Source organism: Lathamus discolor, chromosome 6 (assembly GCF_037157495.1).
Source record: "Lathamus discolor isolate bLatDis1 chromosome 6, bLatDis1.hap1, whole genome shotgun sequence".
Taxonomy (NCBI): domain Eukaryota; kingdom Metazoa; phylum Chordata; class Aves; order Psittaciformes; family Psittacidae; genus Lathamus; species Lathamus discolor.
Genome location: NC_088889.1, coordinates 55,283,701 through 55,300,545, shown reverse-complemented (window position 1 = coordinate 55,300,545; position 16,845 = coordinate 55,283,701). Strand labels below are relative to the sequence as shown.

General features: G+C 40.5%; 1 protein-coding gene across 5 annotated transcripts in view; it reads left to right on the top strand.

The window, feature by feature from the left end:
* Window positions 1–16,845, top strand: part of KCNC1 (potassium voltage-gated channel subfamily C member 1) — a 126,354-nt gene that overhangs the window by 74,244 nt on the left and 35,265 nt on the right. For 4 of the 5 annotated variants that reach the window (XM_065682861.1, XM_065682864.1, XM_065682865.1 and 1 more), the window contains exon 2: window positions 13,410–14,343. In XM_065682861.1, the coding sequence (XP_065538933.1) occupies window positions 13,410–14,343 (934 nt within the window). The remainder of the gene's footprint in view (window positions 1–13,409; window positions 14,344–16,845) is intronic. The other variant, XM_065682863.1, reaches the window with a different exon arrangement.

Genomic DNA, 16,845 nt, shown 5'->3' with positions numbered 1-16,845 from the left:
CTGCCCTCCATGTTTGGTACATGCTGGGACTCACTGAACTGCAAGGTTAAAAGGAAGAGCATGGCTGAAAGACTGAGCTGGAATTTTCTCTACTGGATGGCTTTGATCTCTGCAAACACAAGTTCGGGGGGACTGTATCTTGGTACCAGACACAGTATCCTAAAAACAGCTCAGCACTCAGAATCTAACAGTCTTATCCATCCTTGTGGAAGTCTGGTCATTAAGACACGTTTTGAATGATAGCTCTTAATTTAGCCCCAGTCTAAGACCTCGATACTGGTAGTTGTATAGTCAAAGTTAAAACAACACACTTGAGAAACAGAGGCTCTAACATTTCAGCCTCACAATCACCTCATCTATGGAATAGTATCTACTTGTTTTGCCTTACAAAACAGCTGCAGAAATTGATACCTATATGCCAACACTTCAACAGCACTTTCAAGGCATAAAGAGCTTCACACTGTTAAATGCTATGCAATATTTCAGGTTCTTTGCAGCGCAGGTAGGTGAATAATATTCAAATAAAGCTACTTCACATGAAGGATATTTCCTTTATATTGGAGGGTAGAAGTCAGAAACTAAGCTGGCTTCTCAACCATGGTTCACATCATACCTTTAAGTGCACTAGAATAAACTAGAGAAATGCAAATACAGCACAGATGGTGCTGTATTTGGTACAGCCAGAATACAGCAAACAATGAAAGATGAGAGGATCCTATTATCCCACAAGATGTTGAGTGTACTGCAGGACGCAAGCTAAACACGGTTGCATAATATTGCTAGTGACCCTCTTAAATATTGTGAATTGCTTTCATCTTATGTAGAAAACAATTTTCCTCTAGGTTTAAGCTATGACTTACCTTGGTTCCTCTTCCTTCCATCTTTCTTTTAACCTTGACCGCATGAGAGGCTGTTTTTGTAAGTATTTGCTTGTTGTTTATTCACCTCACTGTAGATGTTTGAAAGTCTCCTTGTCTCAGTAGTGCTGAGCCTTTTACAGCCCCAGCTAAGAGGGGTTAACAGAGAGTCAGTGCAGCTGCCCAGCACCAGATGGGATTGTAGCTCTCCCAGTAGCTACCTGCAAAGGGCTGTAGGAGAACTTTTGAACTGCTGCGAGCAAGATGACAATGCTGTGCAACCAGCCCTGCAGCAGTACTCCTGGAAATCCAATCTCTGCAAGACCTTCAGAGTTGCTGACATTAACCTGGTTTACTAGAGAGGGTTAACTGATAGAGGGCTAGTATCACAGCTGCTATATATAACTCATTAATTAATTTAGCCTTAAATAACAATGAGGACAGGTTTTTTTCCATTGCTCTCCTGCATTTAAGCCCAGGGGTTTTGTCTGTCTGTAAGTATGCACTAGTGTGGCTAGATTAGGTACAGTGAATATACACAGTAGGAGAAAATATTTTATCAGGGAAAGAAAGGATGATCCCTCCCCTTTAAATCAAGATAGTGCTGTTAGTGAGGGGAATGGGAACATGCACTAACTACCCTATAGTGAATATTATGATGGGTGCCCATGGGATGGCTGGTGCCCTCCTAAGTTTCGGTTGGAGCTGTCCTATCTCTTCCTGAGATTTTCTATGGTCACGAACAGGCACATGATTTGCTACAGTATTTCAGAGGTAATTTCATGGACAAAGAAAGAACCAGCTAGAGCCTCTGTGCCAAGCCCAAAGTGATTCTTTTTAAGTAGGCAAACTCAAACTTTGGAGGGCATTTTCGAAATGAAAAAATGCTGCCTAAGTTAAAGAGTTACTAGAACATCCTGGAAAACAGAAAATCTAACTAGTGTTATCAAACTCCATAGCAAAAGGACATTTTTCTTATTTTTCATATATGGGAGCAATAATTCTTAAAGATATAGACAGCATTCAAAGAGATTAAAGAGACACTCTAGGATAGTTAAAACAGACTAAGGTGCTCACTATTGAGAAAAAAATAGCTTTCCCTAAATATTACATTTACAGCCAGGCATCCCCACAGTCCCTGAGACAAGTATTAGATACCTAATGTATAAACGTGTGTGTATTTAACATATTTCTAGGTGTAATTTGGCAAATTATAGGTTTTATATAAGTTATATATTAGTATGATGTATTATTGTATCTAGACTATAAATGTTATGCAGGATGTTGTATGTAACATATATACCATGTAGTATTGTAATAGAGTATAGTATAGTATAACTAGTATGTATGCAAATATATACATGTGTTTAGAATTTATATCTTAATCTTACTCTATACATATGTATATACAAAAAGATTCTTTTTATTCTACCATCAGTAACACACATCTTCATATACACTTAGGATTTTATTACTGAGTGGAAATTTGCAGCCACTCTGCCACAGCAAGTGAATTCTGAAACTCTTCAGCTGCTTGTGGGGACTAGCGCTGGGGAAGTATTCTATATTTTGGGGCATTACCATGAATACATACATTACCATTCCTCGATCCTGTGTTGCAGGCAACATAACACCTTGCTGAGAACTTGCTCTTGATAAAAAACAGTCAGCACTCACTGGGTCCCATACCTTCAATCTTGTTGGTCTAAGATAAGACAGGATATATGACAAAGACTATTTCGGAAGTTGCCTCAAAAAAGCTACCAACACAGTTTTCTAAGTTATTTTGTCACTAATTCAATATTGTTGTCAGTAGAGATTTTCTATGAGTGAGGATGCTACCATCCAGTGCATTATCCTTGCACAAATTAATCTGTGCAATAGACTCTGCCTAACTGGGAATGAAAACATTTTTTGCTTTCCCAAATATTTTCTCATATGCTGTAATAGTTGTTGGAGTTTCTTTCTGTTTTATAACAAATGAATAAAGTGATAGGACCAGATAATTTAGATATTTGGTATTTAAGTTTTGTAGAACAAAGGAACAAAAGATGTCAATATTTTTTAACATATTTAGGCTATCTAGGAGCTTAATAGGTCTTTTCTGCTACACACTGCAGTGTTAAGGAAAGAATTGTGGCCATAATGCTTTAAAAGCATAAACTGATAGATACGGCTTAAGGTAAGTGAATTACTGTGGGAGGAAAAGTGTCTACAATACACTGTTAGTCACAATCTGTAACACAAAAAAGTTAATGACAAAAAGTTTTCACTGAGTAATGTGAAATCACCTAAAACAAAGCAGTCATCAAAATGCCTGGGGTTTTAACACCTCATTTTCAGCCACCTTGTTAAGAAGCCTGGCTTTTCAGGGACTACACCATCTGTGACATCCATATACATGAGCTGCAGTAAAAGCAGGAAATCCTGAGCTCAACATTTAGTGACACCACAGAGATCCCAGGGCTTCCAGTTTTTCAGAGTGTTGAGTGCCTCATTTCTGAGGTGCTCAGCTCAACTATCAGAGGGTAAGCACTCAGCTGCTCCCAGAATTCAAAGATCTTTGGAACATCTCTCATGGAGAGGTTAGAAACTGAGGTTCCAAAAATCCATTGTCAAATACGAAAAAGTTGGTCTGCATCTCCAAAGAGGAGTTCTATCACAATTACTTTTGCTGCAGTATTGCTTTTGGAGAGAAATTGGATTAAGGACTCCACCACTGCAGCCACTGCAGATCCAAGCTGCTCACCTCTGGGGGCTGATGCCTTCTGGATCTTCCCCTTAGTCCTGCGTAGGAGCAGCCGCCATCTTGACTGACACACCCTACCAGCTGTTGGTGAGTGCACAAGGAGGATGTGCAGATAGACCTCACACGCTGTCCGAGGGTGGTGATGTAGCCAGCCTACCCACATTTTAAGCCACTAGGGATTTGACAGCTGCTTATTTTAATCTGTCTTGAAGCAGAAGCATTATTGTCTGAATACAAACACAGTCTGGAACTCACTCCAAATACTTTGGCTTAAAAATCACAGGAGAAAAGTCGGCCTTGTATGTTCTGTATTCAGGACAAAGCCTTGCTGTGCATTTCTGGTGTTTCCTTGTGAAGTTTTGCACTCAATACCCCCACATAGTAGAGTGTTTCCTCTTGCAAAAAAATATTTCAGCAGGGCACACTCTTTGTAATGGAGATGGAGACCACCAAGTACCCTCCGTCTGCTTCAGGCCCATAACAATTTTATTCCTTGGGTCCTAGTGCACTGCTGAGTTTGGTGAATCAGACTGCACTGAGGGTGGGCCATGAAAGCCTACGGAAATGTGTCTCCTGCTCATTGCTTCTAGCACCCCTCTAAAAGTATGTTTGAGAGAGGCTGTACTCTGTATAAGCGTGAGCATGTGAATTGGGCCACTTCTGGGCAAGCCACGGTGCAGAAGCTGTAACAAAAAGGATAAAAAATAGACTGGCAGCAAGTTCGAGAGGAAGGAAGTATGATTTTCTCAGGAGATAAAATAGCATCCAGAACAAAGGTGGTGAGGTGAGATCCTGAAAATCCTAACGCATGACACTACCACCAGTCATTGCTACAGAACTCTCCTTTTCAGTTTAAAACAGAAAGTATGCAGAGTCCTAAAAAAGGTTACCTAGTGCCTAAAAGAAAAAGAGTGAAAAAACTAGTAATAATGCACAAGTTCCCTGGTTTCATTTGTCATGTTGCTTTATGTTCCGGTGTGAGCTGTTACCTGGCTTTCTCAGCTTCTTTAATTCTAGGGCATTTGACAGAACTGTCAGCAAAAAAGTGTGTGGCATCATCTGAAAATGAGATTAATAACTACATTGAATTTATGCAGCAAAAGCATGAGCAGATGAAAACAGGAGTCTAGGACTCATAGAACATTTGAATGTTTAGTGGTTATTAGCTTACAAAAGAAGGAAAACATCTGCAAATTTCTAAATGCTTAGCTGTCTGTGATTGGTATGACAAAAATGAGTAAGCGTAAGATGTAACAAAGATGATTTAGGTTAGGCAGTAGAAAAAAAAAACAACAGATAAAACGTGGTGAAGCACTGGGATACATTTCCTACAGGATTTCTACAATATTCACCATTGGAGGTCTTTCGTAACAGTCAATATAGCTGTCTTTCAGGAATGATCAAACACTGTGTTTTGGGACAGGGGAATGACATTTGGAGGTCCCTACCAAATGAACACTTTCGCAGTCCCTCAAAGAGACGTGAGGATCACTTTCACATATACAGCTCCTTCTGTGGTGTCCCGTATACGCACCTACCTGCACAAGTCTTGGGGTTTTTGGATCAGGACTCCATGCATGTTAAGAATTTCCCTTTGAGTTGTTGCTGGGCAGTATGAAATACTTCTTATTTCCACCATACTGTCTCCATATAGTTCTCACTACCAGTCAGACTAGGGAGTAGCAAGGAAGCTTGCAAAATAAATTCATATCTCTTCTGTGACAATGTTCCTATTAAATCACAAGATTTAATCTATCCAAGATCGAAACTGGAAAACTTGCTTGTGAAGAACCATTCCAACCTTTCCCTGGTGACCAGCTGGCTGGCCATGTGGTCACTGAGAAATACTGTACATACCATAATTCCAGTTCTGATGCAGTCTTTCTTATCCCAGTAACTACCTTGTCAAAGCACATGGCTGCCTGCTAGGACTAACATTTGAGATCTGCTTCTAATTTATTTATTGCAATGTCAACACCGAATAACTTAAGCATATTTTCCACAGATGACTGCACATTTTTTTTAACACGCTGTTTCATGTCTGTGTGCCACTAAGCATTCCAAAATTTTTTTGCAAGCTGTCATATATTTTTTGGTATTATATAACCATTACATCCATGAGCTGCTAGTGGACTTTTTCTCTGACACTGGAGCAAGCTTTGTCTGTCTGCAAGCCTACTTCTTCCCTTTGTCTCAGCCAAGAAACATGAATCTGAATAGTCTTGTGAGTGAGCCAGTATGTTTGCTGATGTGAGCTTCTCTGTCAACTGTCTTATCATCTCACTGAAAGAATACAGACTGCCAAGATAATCATTTCCCCCTTCACAGAAGAGCTTGGTGGTTACATCTGAGTGTGCCTTCATATACTTTATCACACCTACAAAAGCAGAACTGTTATTTTTCCCCTTTGCAAATAATTTCCATTTCATAATCATTGCTCAAAGGATCTTGAAACATCTTACATTAGGATTCTTAATGGAATATTACAGAGCTTGCTTTTTGACAGACTCCTAGCTCTTGCTCACTTCCACAGCATTATCTGGTTGCTAGTATCATGTGCCTACATTTAGTCATTCGATCAGTCATACAGATTCAATATTTCTTTCAACAATTCAACAGAATTACTTGCACATTCAGAATGAGTCATTTGTTTGAATCAGAGTCCATATCTCTAAGAAAGCCTGGAAAAATCGGTCTTGACAGATAATAAAGTGGTTATACAGCTAAATATTTTAAAGCAGCTTTCATTTAACCCATACTTCAGCTGAACTGCAGCAGAAAGATTGTTAGATCTCTATTGTTAGCATTCTTGTGATACACGGACTGAGTTTTAATTGAAGATTGGTTAAAGTACAGCTTTCAGACTACAATAAAAACTAGGCAAAGCTTTGTGATTCCAATCACAGGTAGAAAATGTTGGCAGCTTCAGGCAGGTGTAATAGTTTTCAGAGACAAACCTCAAGCAGATGGACTACTGTGAAAGAAAGTGAGTAAAGTATCTTAAGAGATGCCTTGTGAATGGAAATCGTGGGGGTTTATGCAGGCTAGCAAAAAGCATAAGGCTCTGGGTATACTTGAGTTACTGATGTTTTGTAGACAACCAACTCATGGGTTGCCAGCACTGATCTGAAACTCTTCTGAGCCTAGCTTGTTCCTGCAAGATATACAGCATTTACTGGTCATAGACTTCCTGAAAACTCACTCGACTTGGGATTCTTTCATTATTCTCCCCACCTGCTCCCTGACTCCCCTCCATTTTCTCCCCCAACAGAACAAAAACACAAAAAAACCCAATGCCAACATACTGGATCTCACTAATCATAATATACTTTCTGGAAGCCCTACAGCACTAATAGCTCCATCATTTCTCCTTTGGAGACAAAGGGGAGTGTGTTCTCATCTCCCACTTCAGTGTTGGCAAGCCCTGAGTTCACCTATGGAGAAGCAGCAAATCTCATGCTGATCAGAGGCCTTACTTATACAAGCTAAGATGACAGCTGCTTAGCTCCTGTGCTTTGTTGGTTCAACAGGACCAGGAGAGTTATGAGGTAGCGATTTAAATATTTTTGTCATTGAAACCAAATCTCACTTGAATAGATCAGTATAAGGAGATGATGCCACTTCTATCAAAAATTTCCTGATCCTTCAACAGCTGTAGTTCAAACAAAATGCCATCTTCCTTTGCCTTTCACCCAGGGTTTCAGGGAAGGGTAGAATTTCCCTATAAAAGGATTAGGATTAAGAAACACTTCTTAAATACTTCTGTTAGTAGTTGCAAAGGGAGAGGCTGACAAATCTCTGAGGGTGATCTATTTCTTTTCTCCCATCTAGCTTGAGACAGGATTGTTAAACGATTCTGAGCAGTATCGGGGAGAAGAGCACTCATCTGTGGTGTGCAGCTTCTAAAAACTCACTCTGAACGCATGATCAGGAATGAATTACAAATGGTGTGTTGTGTAGACTCCTATTTACTAGAAAACAAACTCTGAAGTTACTGATACTTAACTTGCAAAAGCCATGAAGCTTTTACTGCTGCCACCCACTTTTCTTGTTGTCTGTGGTCCAAGAGTAGTGTCCCTGTTACCAAATGCTCAGCCAAGGTCGCCCTTCCCAGGTCCCCACTCCAAACATGCACGCTAAGTGGAAAGATACTGGCTCATTATTCATGACAGGCTAGATTTGATCCTGTTACCTTGCTTCTTTTACAGCTATGCAAAGCTGATGTAAGAAACTATTATTCCAAATTAATTGGCGCTTCACACTGCACTAGCAAAAATGGCTAGGTTAGACATAGGACAGTGGAGAAGCAGGGAAATGGCAGCCTCTCAGATTAGATAGATAGATAGATAGATAGATAGATAGATAGATAGATAGATAGATAGATAGATAGATAGATAGAATCAGAGGCAATGTGAATTACATGATGAAATTCTCCACTTCTGGGCAAGACACCTTTTAGACTCTTTTGGAATAATCTTATTCAAATATATCTGCTATTGACAGAAATTACGCAGAAGTGTAATTTCTTCTCACTCCAGAATGAAGACATTTTAACATAATTTATATTTAAATCAAAATATCCCCTTTTAAAATCTCCTCTCTGCCTTCCCTTATAGCTTCTATAGTTTTGGACAATCTGAGATTTTTCTTTGTTGGTATTAGAGCCAGAAAAAAGGAATCGCAGCAGCATCTCTAGTGAAATAGGAGTCATCCATGTATGTAAAAGCAGATAAGAGTTTTGATCACTTCAAATACTTTACCTAGGTATTTTCTTTAATTAAAGAAAATTTTAGCTGCCATTATGTAACTCAACAGTATGTGACATCACTTGGTAATATCCTTACTCTTTTCCCCCAGCCCATTCAGATCCTAGGAAGAAGAGAAATTTTGTTGTAAAATGTAATGAGAAAGACGATTAAGAACCACTAAATAATACAAAAGCAATCCATTGGTTTGATTAGTGTTCAGGCCATTATTAGTGAATGTCCTGGGTTTAGCAGTAGCAGTCATTTTTCTGCTTCTTAGTAGCTGGTGCAGTGCTGTGGTTTTGACTTTCAGCCTGGAACAGAGCTGATAACACTGATGTTTTTAGTTGTTGCTCAGTAATGTTTGGTCTGATCAAGGACTTTCTGAGCCTCATGCTCTGCCAGGGAGGAGGGGAAGCCGGGAGGAAGCAGAGACAGGACACCTGATCCAAACTAGCCAAAGAGGTATTCCATACCACAGCACATCATGCCTAGTAGCAGTTACCCAGAAGGGCTAGATCACTGCTCGGGTCTGGCTGAGTATCAGTCGGCGGGTGGTGAGCAGTTGTATTCTCTTCCCTTGGTATTTCCCTCATCATTATTATTATTGGTGGTAGCAGTAGTGTTTTGTGTTTTACCTTAGTTACTGGGCTGTTCTTATCTCAACCTGTGGGAGTTACAGTCTTTCGATTCTCCTCTCCCCTCCGGGAGTGGGGGGAGTGAGCAAATGGCTGCGCAGTTATGAGTTACCAGCTGGGCTTAAACCATGACAGTGAAATAAAAAGAGATAGCCTTATTTTCAAAGACGTTAGAGCACATACGAGTCCCATAATCTTCACTAGATCTTACCAGCATCGTACATCTCTGGCTGTGACAAGCTATCATGTTAGGTATGATGGTTCATCTCTGTTGGCCTCTGACAGTGAGCCAGAGAGAGATTTTTTTTTTGAGCTTTTTGGCATGAATGGATGCTGTTCTCCCTAGAAAAACATACTCTCTGAATTTCGTACTTTTGGATTTTGCTTACAGGTTGCTAGATCTTATAGCACATAATTAACCAAGAAAAATACTCAAAGACAAGAAGGATGGGGACAATATAAACTGAGGATAACAAAGAAAAAAGAAAAGGAAAAACTCTATGCCAATGATATATTATTCATTCATTTGTGGGAAGCTGCTGAATTTCTGAACTCCAAACAGCTGCAAGTGATAAATCTATCAGAGATGGGTGCCAGTGAATGCACTGTCAGACCTGATCCTCAGGCATTTGTGCTCTTCTTTGCCAAGGGACTGGGAAACTGTAACAGGACCTTTATTAGAAGGCTGCTCTCCACTGCCTTCTCCTTTCAGCCTGTGCAGATTTTCTTCTAAAACAAAGGGCTTTTCAATATTGGAGTGACTAAGGAGCATAGGGTTTAGGATTAGACAGTGATTAAACAGAACTAAAAAAAAATAAAAAAAAAAGAAAAAGGAAAGACAATATGAAGGAGAAATACTGGGATTCTTCCTGTCAATACCATTGCTCAGATGGTTTTATGAAATCTTGAAAGCAGACCCACACTTCCAAAGCTGCAAAGCATTCAAGAGCATGCACATGTCTGGGAAAGGGCTCTAGATGTTTTTAAAGACACATGAAGGAAGCAGTTGCTTCATGTTCATTTAGCAGGTGCTTCCTGTCCTGCTGAAGCGGGGACTAAAAGTTCTGTATTCCCCTGTGAAACCAAGGTGTGCACACACAAGAGCTAACAGAAAGAGAGATTATGGGTGTGATGTTCTCTACTGATAATACTGCTAGCATGTACCACTGCAGAGAATTTAAACACCCTGTCAGAATTGGTTATTTCTTTCCTTTAATACAGCAAAACACTGCTCAGCAAAGTTATTCATATACATCAAGTGAATTGCATTTTGAGTCAGCATAAAGAAAGGGGCCTTCTTCACAGACCCCTTAAGATGCAAAATGCTTTTATTGAAACAGTGTCCTGGGTTCAGCAGTAGCAGTCATTTTTCTGCTTCTTAGTAGCTGGTGCAGTGCTGTGGTTTTGATTTTTGGCCTGGGAACAGCGCTGATAACACCGATTTGCTGCTCAAATATTTGGTCTGGCCAAGGACTTTGTGAGCCTCATGCTCTGCCAGGGAGGAGGGGAAGCTGGGAGGAAGCAGAAACAGGACACCTGACCCAAACTAGCCAAAGAGGTATTCCTTACCACAGTACGTCATGCCTAGTATATAAACTGAGGGCGGTTACCCGGAAGGGCTACATCACTGCTCGGGTCGGGCAGGGTATCGATTGGCAGGTGGTGAGCGGTTGTATTCTCTTCCCTTGGTATTTCCCTTACCATTATTATTATTATTGGTGGTAGCAGCAGTGGTTTGTGTTATACCTTAGTTACCGGGCTGTTCTTATCTCAACCCGTGGGAGTTACATTCTTTAGATTCCCGTCCCCATCCCTCCGGGAGTGGGGGGAGGAAGGGGTGTGTGTGTGTGTGTGTGAGTGAGCGTCTGCATAGTTCTGGATTGCCGGCTGGCCTTAAACCACAACAAACAGTTTTATTTCCCTCTCTGCTTCTCATCTGTGAGTGCTACCTGACTTAACAAGGTGTCAGCATTTCCTTCTGCAGCTTCAATTCTCAAGGCTCTATGACTCTACAGTAAAAATCTGCTCTAGGCTGAAACAGAGCAGACACGCTGAGGCTGCTAGGAACATTTTCTGAGTTCTTACTGCAAGATGCATTTTGTTTCTTGTTTTACTCATACTCAGTTGGGGTATTAACCTCCACTTAAGCGCTGAGTGTTAACAGTATCATACACAAACTGACCACTTAAAAGTCTCTTCAGCTTATTTTTCAGGAAGCCTGTTGATATCAGTATAATTATATACATAATTGACATTACTCAGTCAGTAACATTAAAATGAAAGCATACAGAACCTGAACACATTCAACTAGCATCACAAAGAACATGACAAACACCAGCTGGGTTTCTTTTTTTTACCTATTTTACAGATGGAGAAACTGTGCATGGAGAAGTTTCCCTGTTTAAAAGGAGACTCTTACAAAAAGATACCCACAGTCCTGCTTTTCAATTTCCCGAACCTCCAGATTGTTTATCTTCCAGACAACTATTTTATGTCAGACATTGATTTCAGCACGTATCAGCACACATATTAGATCATCACATAGCAAGGCTAGGATAACACGAATCATTTAGGGAGAGGAACTGTTTGTATTTTTTTTAAATCTGTGACAATGGCTAAGTTCTGATCTCTTTGGCAACAAAGTTGAATTTGGAAAGCAGAGGAGCCAGTTTGCTTCTGTATCCTTCCAAGCTTATTTGCTCTTACTGGCCAAATACTGGCACAGGCTGGCCAGAGAGGCTGTGGGATTTTGGGGATATTCAGAGCTGGAGCAGCCAAGGCCCTGATCAACGTGATCCAACTTTGAAGTTGTACCAAACAACCTCCAGAGGGCCCTTCCAAACGAAACGATTCTGTGATTTTATTCTCTGCCAGTTTCTCTGTATTTTGGTAAATGGTTCACCCCAAACTGTGGTAAATCCTTGCCTCTGTCTTTGTTTGCCAATATGGAAGTGTCATTCTGCACTAGGTCTACCCATGACAGCAGACAAGAGGGACATCTTGATTACAAGACAGGTAGCTTGAAGCATAGATTATTTTTAACTGGTCTATTCCTTTGGCAGCAATTGTGTTTAGATTATTCCACTGCATTTATTGGCAACAGATAATTAGAAGAAATTTGTTCTTTTAAATCCCTGTTTTGGCTACACTGCTGAAAAAGGGACATTATGAACAGCAGAACAGCTTAAGAATATTTGACTAATATTTTAATTACCACAGTTGCTCATGAAGACAGTAAAATAGTATTTTATGTGATGTTTCTTGTCGAGGTGACACACAAGACAAACAGGAAGATAACAGAGGTAGGGAGTGGAATGGAAAGAGGTTTTAGCATTACTGTACCCCTCCAACACACAGAGACCTCTTCGATTCATGCAAACTACTTAATTGATTAAAGGAGGATTGAGCAGAGGAAATGTGATCGCAAGAGCCTGACTGTACCCCTCAGTTATCCTGGAATACAACCAAGAGATCTCCTTTAGGCTGAGGAAAGCCTGAGAAAAGATGAGAGAGTTTGGGATGTTCAGCCTGGATAAGAGAAGGCTCCAGGGAGACATTACTGCAAAGTGTTTAAAGGAGGCTTATAAGAAAGATGGGGACAGACATTTTAGCAGGGCCTGTTACAGTAGGTAGAAGTCTTACACTGTAATGAGAATCTCTTACAGAAAACCTTGTATGGTAAAATCCAATAGATCTGTCTCTTTTCAGCTCAGCTGACAGGCTTACTTGAAACCTCTCTCTTCCCCTCCCTGTCCCCCAGTCCCAAAAGATCTGGAGAAGGGAACTGAGAACAGAGACATTTACTCTAGGAGAGCTTGGTTTGATATGTGATTGCTGCTCAATCTGTCCCTTGGATTTGGCAAGAAAGTCTGGTGATGCCAAGCAGGACTCTGCTGCTGTAAAGCCCACCTGAGACTGCCATTAGTATTTACTAGCACCTTACTGAGATCTGAAATACCATAATTTTCACTAAGCTAGGAGCAGGAGGCAGCCACTATACCACTGACATAGTACTGCAAAAAGGCTCTTGCATGACAATTGTCCTAGAAGATGTACTCTATTATTAAAGACCAGGAAGTAACAGAAGACCAAGTTCAGGAAAGCAGAATCTCAGTATGTCCTTAACCTTAAATCCAAGGGACAAGATTTAAGCAAGATTTAAATGCTTGCTTAAATTTACACACACGCTAAACCACTATTGGTATAGGAATGGATTTTAGTGTGTACTTATATACTGCTCTCCCTCCAAGTTTGAATGTTTGGCTGTCTTTGCAGCTGAGACCTGGCATCTGAAGCCCAAAGGAAGAAGGGTTGGCATTATCTTTAGTTTTAATACAGCTCTTGTCTCTTGCTGGTGTTTCAGAATCAAAGCCCCTGTATTTAAACTACTGCTTAACATTTCTCTCCTTTCTTTCCACAGTATGTGGCATTTGCCTCCCTCTTCTTCATTCTGGTCTCCATAACCACCTTCTGCCTCGAGACCCATGAGAGATTTAACCCCATTGTGAACAAGACAGAAACTGAATTCATCGGGAATGACACCCAGGTGCGGCACTACAGGGAAGCAGAAACTGAAGCCTTTCTCACCTACATTGAAGGTGTCTGTGTGGTCTGGTTTACATTTGAGTTCTTGATGAGAGTCACTTTCTGCCCAAACAAGGTGGAATTTATCAAAAACTCTTTGAACATCATTGACTTTGTGGCCATACTGCCTTTCTATCTAGAGGTTGGACTCAGTGGCCTGTCTTCCAAAGCTGCTAAGGATGTCCTGGGCTTCCTCCGCGTAGTCCGTTTCGTGCGAATCCTGCGAATTTTCAAGCTGACCCGCCACTTCGTCGGGTTGCGGGTCTTGGGACACACCCTCCGTGCCAGCACAAATGAATTCTTGCTGCTCATCATATTTTTGGCATTGGGCGTCTTAATCTTTGCCACGATGATCTATTATGCCGAGAGAATAGGTGCTAAACCAAATGACCCTAGTGCCAGTGAACACACACACTTTAAAAATATCCCCATCGGCTTTTGGTGGGCTGTTGTCACCATGACGACCCTGGGCTACGGAGACATGTATCCTCAGACTTGGTCAGGCATGCTGGTGGGGGCCCTCTGTGCTCTCGCTGGTGTGCTGACCATTGCCATGCCTGTCCCTGTCATTGTGAACAATTTCGGAATGTATTACTCCTTAGCTATGGCTAAGCAGAAGCTACCAAAGAAAAAAAAGAAGCATATCCCGAGGCCACCCCAGCTGGGATCCCCCAATTATTGTAAATCTGTCGTAAACTCTCCACACCACAGTACTCAGAGCGACACTTGCCCACTGGCCCAAGAAGAAATTTTAGAAATTAACAGAGCAGGTAGGAAACCTCTTAGAGGAATGTCCATCTGACCGTTAACCTCCATCCCGCGTAGTGATTTAAGATTCAGCCAGACTGCTTTCTTAGAGCAATGGGTAGCACATTTATCCATTCTAGTCCCACCATCACACAGTGAATACTATGTGTGAAGTCTAGGTTGCAGGGACAAATGGTACAGTGGAGGCTGATCAGCAAAACTAAGGATGAGAGCACGCTCTAGGAGCCCAAACTTTGGTCCTGGTTAAGGGCATACAAGTCTCAAGATATTTTGAAAAGCTTCTAGTGGAAGAATTTTGAGAGTTCTACAGCTATGTTGCTGGACTGTGTAATGCATCTCAGAGGCTCCTGAGAGCTGAATGCTTCATAGAGCAGAGTAGGAGCCAAGTACTCAGCAATTAGAGTTTTCTGACAAAACGGGGCTGGAATTCGAAACAGCCTGATGCTTTCTCATTTGTTCCCATTTGGGACCTTTCAGCTGTTTTAAATGGCAGATATTGTACATCTCATTACAGAAACTAGGTGCCTAGTAAGTTGAAGGGACAACCATACCATCATGCATATTCATGAGACAATCCCGTCTCTTTCTGATGATTAACTGCAAAGTAGAACAACAGCTCAAATTCTTGACACTAATGCAAAATGACTCACTCTGAGACAAGACGAGATGTAAGGATGTTTATTCCATGGCATGCAAATCAATCTATTCTATAATATTCCACTAGAATTTAGCATTTTGAACTATGAAAAGCTTTGAACCACATTTTCTAAAACATGCTCCTTTTTCAAGTGTGGGTTGGTGAGTTACAGCTCCTTCAACCTTTTAGCACACAACTGCTCCTTCTAGCAGCAAAGGCCAACTGGAAAAGGTCTGACTGGTCATTACTGGCCAGTCTGGCCTACAGTGAGTGCCTCATAATATGGTATTCTTGCTTTTAATTACATTGATTCGTGTTAGCAATAGGTGAAACCAGAGCAAAATTAATCATACTAATTCTACTGGGAGGGGGGAACAAAAATGGAAAAAATACTAGTCACCATGGAATATATTATAATATCCCATGGCTAGTGGTTAATTATGGGAATATCTCAGTTTTATGAGAATCCTCCTATAGCACATGAAATTATGGGGCTCCAATTTGATTATTTAAACCCCATAATCTACCTCTACCCATGGAATACAACTATTTATTCTATGGAGTAATTTAAAGTAGATAACCATGTTGAAAACAAATCCCACTTAATTTTTGGCAGATGTTCCAGTCAAGTTGAATAGTAGACATTCTTCAGCTTATTCAGAATATCCCCCTCTTGTATAAGATCAAACAGATCACCAGTCAAGTGATTTTAATTGACATCTAGTAAAAAAGACATGTTTTGAAAGAGCTAGCATATACCTATGATGGTCTTGTGTTATCATTTTTTTACTTTGAAAAAAGTTATAATTTGTTACTCATTGTGAGTGAGGTATTCTCTTGTCATCTCATAGCCATGCATGTTAATGTCATTGTGAGATGCACAAAGAAAGTGAGACTTTCCTTTGTGTGTGACTTCACCAATGCCAATGCTAATTATGGAGGGGAAGAGCTGGTGGGAACCTTTCTCTTCTTTTCTATTCTTTTCTCTCTTCTTATTTCTTTTCCCTTTTGTGCAACTATGTAAAATCCATTCAGAAGGTAAAGAGCTTTCTTTATTATTTTTTGTTAAAGGCTATTCCATTGCAACAGGCCAATCACAATTCATACGTGAGAATAGACTGTCTCTTTCCTATTGTATCTTTGGTGCACAAGTGTATGGTTTTACCATCCATCCCCCTCAGGTTGCAAATGCTTATCACAACTCATGTCCAAGCAGCAAATGTTCTCATGAGCAGATGTCGTTGTGGCATCACGTGTCAAGAGGGAAAGAGGGCACAAACACTACTGTTTGTCCCCTGCTATGAGCAATATGCCAACTACCCAACTGTAACGCACAAGAGATGCCAGAATCTTGAGTACTTTAGCAGTCAGCTACAGAGTGACTTTCTTCTCAGAAATCCCTTGCTTTACAAAGTTGCTTCCATTACCTACCCTGGTCCTCTCTGGGAAATAGAGGACTAAGAACTCTACGAGTTCAGTGCAATTCCACACTGGTATCCTGAGAATACGTGTAATTTTGGTTCAATGTGGAACTGTTTTGCCACCACCAGTGCTCTAAAATCAGCTGTTACCACAATATCCATGAAGTATTGATAGTAACAGCAACTTATCTATTTCTGCAATAATTAAGAGAGACTATTTTTATATAAGTATACAAGCATATATATTTTAAGAAGTAACAAAGCACACTTATACTTCAGCTAACAAAATGGACTTGGTAACACTGTTGCTGGAGTTCAGTTTCTCATAATTATTATGCATCACTAGCAGCAAAAAATAGTGCCTCTATCTCTTTGCTTCCTAATAGGTAAAGATCTATATGTGTGCAAAGTAAAAGTATGAAATAATACATAAGATCATACCAAAC